Below are 7,001 nucleotides of genomic sequence, written 5' to 3' on the forward strand. Positions count from 1 at the left end.
ATTATATGTAAAGTACACTGTAGCTGTCTTCAGACACTCCAGAAGAGGGCGTCAGATCTTGTTACAGATGGTTGTGAGCCACCATGTGGTTGCTGGGACTTGAACTCCGGACCTTTGGAAGAGCAGTCGGGTGCTCTTACCCACTGAGCCATCTCACCAGCCCGTCTCTGGGCTTTTCAAACTTGTCCTGTATTGTCTTTCCTCCTTCTAGCTATGAGTACATTGTTTATAGAATAAAGCACAGATCCCTTAGGCTCCAGTCACCTATCCATTCTTCCTCCTGCCACAACCCTACCCCACAGCTACAGAACTGCTCATAGTCCTCTCACTTCTACATTGCTTTTTGTTGTTGTTCTAATGGTCATTTGTCCTTTTTTGTGTATATGAATGTATGTCTGTGTGTGCACATGTGTATGTATATATGGGTATGTATATATGACCTTCAGAGAAGGTCAGAACACGACACTGGAGCCCCTGGGGCTAGAATTATAGGCAGTGAGTTGTCTGATAAGGTGCTAGAAACTGAATTTGGTTCCTCTGGAAGAATAGTACATGCTCTTAAGTGCTGAGCCATCTCTATAGCCTGTGTGTGTGTGTGTGTGTGTGTGTGTGTGTGTGTGTGTGTGTGCCCAAGTATGGTGGCCCATGCCTGTAATCTCAATAGTTGAGAAGTTGAGGCACCAAGATTACTACAAGATCAAAGTCAACATGGGTGACATAGTGAGATAATATCTAAAAGTAAAAACAACAATATACTGTAGTAAAAGTTATGTAAGTAAAATCTTTCTCCCAAAATATCCTATTACGCTTGTCATGGTGGCTCATGCCTTTAATCCTAGTACCGGTTAGGGAGAGGCAGGTACATCTCTATGAGTTCAAGGCCATCCTGGTCTATACAGTGAGTTCCAATCAAGCCTGGGCAACATAGTGAGACCCTTGTCTCAAAACAAAAGAAAACAAACAAAATCCTATTATTACCTCACTTCTTAAAATAAGCAACAACTGTATATATAGTATCTGTGTGTTTCGAGACAAGGTTTCTCTGTGTAGCCCTGGCTGTCTGGAACTTGTTCTGTAGACCAGGCTGGCCTCAAACTTAGAGATCCGCCTGCCTCTGCCTCCCAGTGCTGGCATAAAAGATGTGCCCCACCACTGCCCAGCTTAAAACAAAACAAAACAAAACTTAAGGGCAGTGTTACTATGTAACTTTGGCTGGCCCAGAACGTACGGCATAGAGCAGGCTGGCCCAGAACGTACGGCATAGAGCAGGCTGGCCTTGGCCATACAGAGATCACTTGCCACTGCTGAAATTAAGGGCGTGGATTACCATGCTTGGCATATTTTAAAGGAAGCACATTATGGCTTCTCTCATGCATATCCAAATCACTAGGGTCTCTACCCCTGTGTATTGGAGCCACCGTGTTATGCTTGAACAAGAGTACACTGTGTTGCTAGGACAGAGGGTCTGATGGCTAAGATGGCTAATAGGTGACAGCTGGGCGGGCAGGTAGCATATGAAGTTTGGATAAACTGAACAAAAGAATGATTCATTGTCTCAGGTAATATGGGACCAGATTTCACTACACGTGTATCTAAAATTATAATGTATTGATTCCTGGCATTTTCCACTTAATGTATCAGACTGTAGGTAGCTGTAATTGTGGAATATGGAACTGCCATTGAGGCCACACCACTTCTTTATATATTCCTGAAAATAGAGGGCATTTGACATAAATGTAGTAAACTTACATACATGGAAGCAAAAAATAAAATGTAGAAGTCAAAAAAGCAAAATTCTTGGAGCAGAAAAAAAAGAAAAGGAAAGAAAACATCCTGGTCTCTCCAGGCTGAGGTGTGGCACCGTGGCTCTGCCCCTTACCCGACGACAGACTAACATCCACAGTGCCTGATGATGAGCCTTTCTCTCCTGTCCTTCCTACAGGCACCCTAGGATACATTTCCACACCGGCCTTGTGGATGCCCATCTCTACTGCCTGAAGAAATACGTTGTGGATTTCTTAATGGAGAATAGGTAAGGAGGAGGAAGGTGGAGTTAAGCCTACCAATTTTGAGCATTCTCTGTCTCAAATTTTTTGGGTGTTTTATTGTAGATCTACAGTTTTTAACAAAGTATAGTGTAGCTGGTCTTAGCTACTTTTTGGGTTCTTCTTTTTCCCACCCTTTATCCCCCAGTTTCACCTCCATCACTAGATAGGAGGAGAAGCAGCATAGAGAGGAAAGAGAGAGAGATCCTAGAATCTAATTTATTTCTTCTTCTTCAACCTTCCTAAATGACCACCAACCCCACACAACACAATTGCAGAAACTATCCCCAGCTGGCAAAAATCACACCTCTGCTAGAGCACAAGGCAAATCAAATCCCCAAACCCAGGATTAAAATGGAAGCACGTCTTATACTATTTCTGTGTGTGTGTGTGTTTTTTTAATTGTCAGTACAGTACAGTATAGTTTTGTTTGTTGTTGGCTTTACTTTTGCTTGGGGGGGGGGGTGCACACATGACCACAGATGTTCTCAGAAGGCAGAGGCATCAGATCCTCAAGCTGGAATTACAGGGGCTGTGAGCTGCCTGACACTGGTCTTGGAAACACAATCCAGTGTCTGCTGTAAGACAGTGTACTCTCTTAACCGCCAGTCATGTCTCCAGACCTTGGTTTTGTTTTTAAGGCAGGGTCTCACTGTGTAACCATAGTACCTGGAACTCTTCAGACCAGGCTGGTCTCAACAAGCAAGATCTGCCTGTCTCTGCCCCCTGAGCACTAAGATTAAAGGTGTGAGTCACCTTGCCTGACCCATAAGGTATATAATTTTTAACAAACTACCTTGTGATTTAGTCAGTAGTCTAAAACCTTTTCTTTTTTGTAGTGCTGGAGCTATAACGTAGGGCCTTTCATGTCCAAAGTACATGCTTTGCCTCTGAGTTATACTCTAGCCTGGAGTCTTCCTAGTGTTAGATACCAGTTTATACAAAGATCACAGTTGGTTTTCATTTCTGTTTTAGGAATGAATCACATTATTTATATACTGTTACGTTGCTTGCACCAAAGAAACCTACTTATATTTTGGGAATCTGCAAATAATAAACCAGCAGAGTATTTTTTATAGACCCCTAAATAGGCTGGGCGTGGTAGCACATACGTGTAATCCAGAAATTGACTGGTGGAGACTGGAGGATCAGGAATTCAAGGCCATCCTTGGCTACGCATTGAGTAGAAATACAGCTAGAATCTTAAGAGTGGATAGGAAAAGATTTCAGGTTGCAATCGTTAAGAGGCTGCTTTCCCTTGATGACACTGGATGAGTTCCTGCCTTGAACAGTGCTGGTTGACTTGTTAGCAGGCACCACAGCAGCCCAGTTCCCCAGAGCAGCTTGACCAACGAATCTTAAGTTCCAGCTGTGAGTTTTGCACAGCAGAGCAGGCCTGTCTGTACTGTTTAGGAGGCTCAGCAAGAAGATCACAAGTTCAAGCCTACCCAGCAAGTTCTGAGATGCCAAAGCTTTTAAATTCAGGCTCCATATTAGAGAACTTGACCTAAGTTTAAACTTAGGTAGACTAGCAGGCTGGTAACTAGCATTAGTTTCAAAGTTGCCCCCCAAACAGAACCTGAGGCTAGCTCTAGTCTGTAGGCTAATCCCCAACAAGAGCAGAGTTTCCAGGTTACTCCCCCAACAAGACCAGTGTCTCCAGGTTATTCCCCCAACAAACCTGCACCTAACGACCACCAGTGCAGAGGGGAGCAGAAGTTTAGGATCTGACTCCCAACAGCAGCCAATGACGTTAAAGGCCACAGCAGCTTTCCAGTTAGATGCTAGCACGTGTATTCCCTGCTTGCTGCTTACTATAAAGCCTTGCCCCATAGACATTCTGGGCTCCGACACCACCAAAACCATCCTGCGTGATGGTGGTACATTGGTTGGGGGAGGGGCAAGCTAGGTCGAATAGAATAAAGACTCTGTATGCTGAATTGCATCAGATTGGCTCCTGTGTGTGTTTTAGGGGATCACTAACATTTCCCTGGCACAACAGTTCAAGGCCACCCTTACCAACTTAGCCTTGCAATAATAAGTAAAAATATACTTTAGAGGTAGGCACTTTCATAGCACACATAAGTCCCTGAGTTCAATCCCCACTGGCACCAAAAAAAAAAATCTCTGTCTTTAGTTGATGGGCCAGGATATATACATAAAGGAAGGCCAGGAAATATACATAAATAAAGGAAGAACTAGGCAGTGCGCCACATGCATGCCCAGTACCTACAGAGGCCAGAGAAAAGGGTGTCAAATCCCGAGACTAGAGCTACAGGTGCTTGGTTGTAAGCTGCCATCTTGGTGCTGGGAATCAAACCTGGGTCCTCTGGAAGAGTAGCAAACATTTTTTGTTTGGTTTGTTTGTTTTCTTTTTTTTTTTTTTCTTCAAGACAGGGTTTCTCTGTGTAGCCTTGGCTGTGCTGGAATTTGCTTTGTAGACCAGGATGGCTTCAACTCAGACCTTCCTCTGCTTCCCAAGTGCTGGGATTAAAGGTGTGTGCCGGGGCTGGTGAGATGGCTCAGCGGGTAAGAGCACCCGACTGCTCTTCCGAAGGTCCAGAGTTCAAATCCCAGCAACCACATGGTGGCTCACAACCATCCGTAACAAGATCTGACGCCCTCTCCTGGAGTGTCTGAAGACAGCTACAGTGTACTTACATATAATAAATAAATAAAACTTTAAAAAAAAAAAAAAAAGGTGTGTGCCACAACCTCCTAGCTTGCAACTAGTGTTCTTAGTCCTGAACCAACTCTCTATCAGCCCCACTGGTAGATCTCTGTAAGTTCAAGGTCATCCTGACGTTACAGGTTCCAGGCTAGCCAAGGCTATGTAAGGAAACTCTAACTCTAGCCAAGGGGAAAAAAAGGCAGTGGTTCCTTAATACTGTCAAGAAGAATTATGGCTTTTGGATCCCGGATGTGCAAGCAGTTTTACAGCAAAGCAGCCTTCTCCTGGCTGCAGTAGCTTATTTGTAGCTCATTTTGCTACTGTCAGTTTGCTGTTTGTCACCTGGCAAACGTGATTGGTGGTGACTGTGACTGCTGGCCAGAACATCTGCAAAATGGGACTTTCCTCTGCAGTCTACTATAACAAAGAGTGATTCAGGGCCTCAGCCCAAACTGACTCCCCATCACTAAATCTGTTGAAGAGACCCTCTTCTTGTTCCCTTCTCCATCTGCCCAATCTCTCAGAGTTGCTAGAACCAAAGTGCGCATTTTTAAAAAATTAGTAAATTTCAGTATAAAGTATACTGAGCCAGGTGTGGTGAGTCACGCTTACAGTTTCAACATTTGGGAGGTAGGTGCGTGAGGTCAGCCTCGGCTACAGGGCAAGTGACCTTGTCTCAAACAAACAAAAACCCCAAAACAATAAGTATACATGGCCATAAGAAATGAACATGGAGTAATAAATCTTGAAATGAATAGTCTGCCCAGGTACAGTGGGACATCCCTGCAGCCCAGAGGTGCTTCGCAGTACTGCATCCTGTTGGGTTTCAGCGCCGTGAATCACTTTCCCATCACACCCAGCTGGTCAGGTGGTAGACTTTAGGCCTAAGGTCAAGCTGTTCCACCATGGTTCACAGTAGCCTTGTACCAGTTCTTGGCACAGCTGTGAGCTGCATGATACGGGAATTAACCTGATAGTGAACCCCAGTAGGAGTGGCTGTGACCTGGCAGTTCAGAACTGCTTCAGATCTTTTCAAACCGCTCACCTCACAAGTGCCTGCTGATGGGACCGTGTGCCAAGGCTTGTTTGCTTGCTTGTTGCAGTGACAGTTCTGTCTGATCCATGATGGCCCTAAAGATCCTTCAGCTGTCACTTCTTCAAAAAGGACTTGTTTCTCAGGGGGGAGGGGCCAAGGAGTATTGGCTGTCTACATTGGTGTGGAGCATTGAAAATGGACTCCTCAAAAATAACCGAAGAGTAAAAGTTGTTTGATTCTTGTATTCATATGGAAATTTTAATCTTCATCAAAGGATTAAAGAAAAAAGTCCCATTGAAATTCAATACAGGGGCTCCCAGCTTACACAGAAATGTTCAAAGATGTTTGACTTGATCCTTTAAAAATAACAAAAAACCATGAACTACTTAGCTCCAGGGTCCATGATTTTCCCTTACCCTCCTCAGCTCTGCATCTGCCTTGCCTTCTTTACAGTGCATGTGTGTGGTCCCGCATCAGCAAGCTGAGCTGCTTTGAGTGGGGCCTCTAGTACTAACAGCAACAGTGAGTTATGGTGCTGTTGACACTATAACCCCTCCCTCCTGCCTCATCTCTCAGAGTTGTAACTGATTAGCCACTTCCACAATCCGTTCCCCTACCTATTAACCTGCTTTTTCTCCCTCTCTCTTTCTTCTGCTCGCTCCACTAATAATTCCTTTAAGTATTAAAAACACCATTTATGGGCTGAGGAGATGGCTCCACAGTTAAGAGCACAGGCTGCTCTTTTAGAAGACCCAGGTTCAATTCCCAGCACCCAGATGGCAGCTCACAACTGTCTATAGCTCCAGTTCCAAGGGACCTGGCACCTTCACAGACATACATGCAGGCAAAACACCAATACACATAAAATAAAAATAAATCTCTTTTTAAAAAGAAATAGCAATTACCAGAGCATAGACAAGTGTTGACATGTAAAAGATGTGTGACCACGCTAGTCCCTCCCCCGACTGCTTTTATTTTCTTTGTTAAAATCAAGAGCACACTAGAGGTCAGCAGATACTTGCTACCAAGCCTGCATCCAGTTCCCAGAACCTACATAGTGGAAGGAAAGAACCTATTTCCAAAAGCTGTCCTCCAATTTCCATACACAGTGTGGTATGTGCATACAAACTCACATACGTGGACACGCACACACTCACTATACCAAAACTCAAGTCCTTTCTTTCCCTTTTTGTGTTTGAGGTTTGGTTGGTTGGTTTTTGGTTTTTTGAGACAGGGTTTCTCTGTGTAG

At 44.3% G+C, this 7,001-nt stretch overlaps 1 protein-coding gene across 1 annotated transcript in view; it reads left to right on the forward strand.

Annotated features, from left to right (window-relative positions):
* The window catches only part of Eif2b3 (eukaryotic translation initiation factor 2B subunit gamma), a 72,102-nt gene that overhangs the window by 40,638 nt on the left and 24,463 nt on the right, over positions 1-7,001 (forward strand). Inside the window, exon 6 of the mRNA XM_021201200.2 lies at positions 1,943-2,032. Coding sequence (XP_021056859.1) covers positions 1,943-2,032 — 90 coding nt within the window. The remainder of the gene's footprint in view (positions 1-1,942; positions 2,033-7,001) is intronic.

This window comes from Mus pahari, chromosome 6 (assembly GCF_900095145.1).
Source record: "Mus pahari chromosome 6, PAHARI_EIJ_v1.1, whole genome shotgun sequence".
Lineage (NCBI taxonomy): Eukaryota > Metazoa > Chordata > Mammalia > Rodentia > Muridae > Mus > Mus pahari.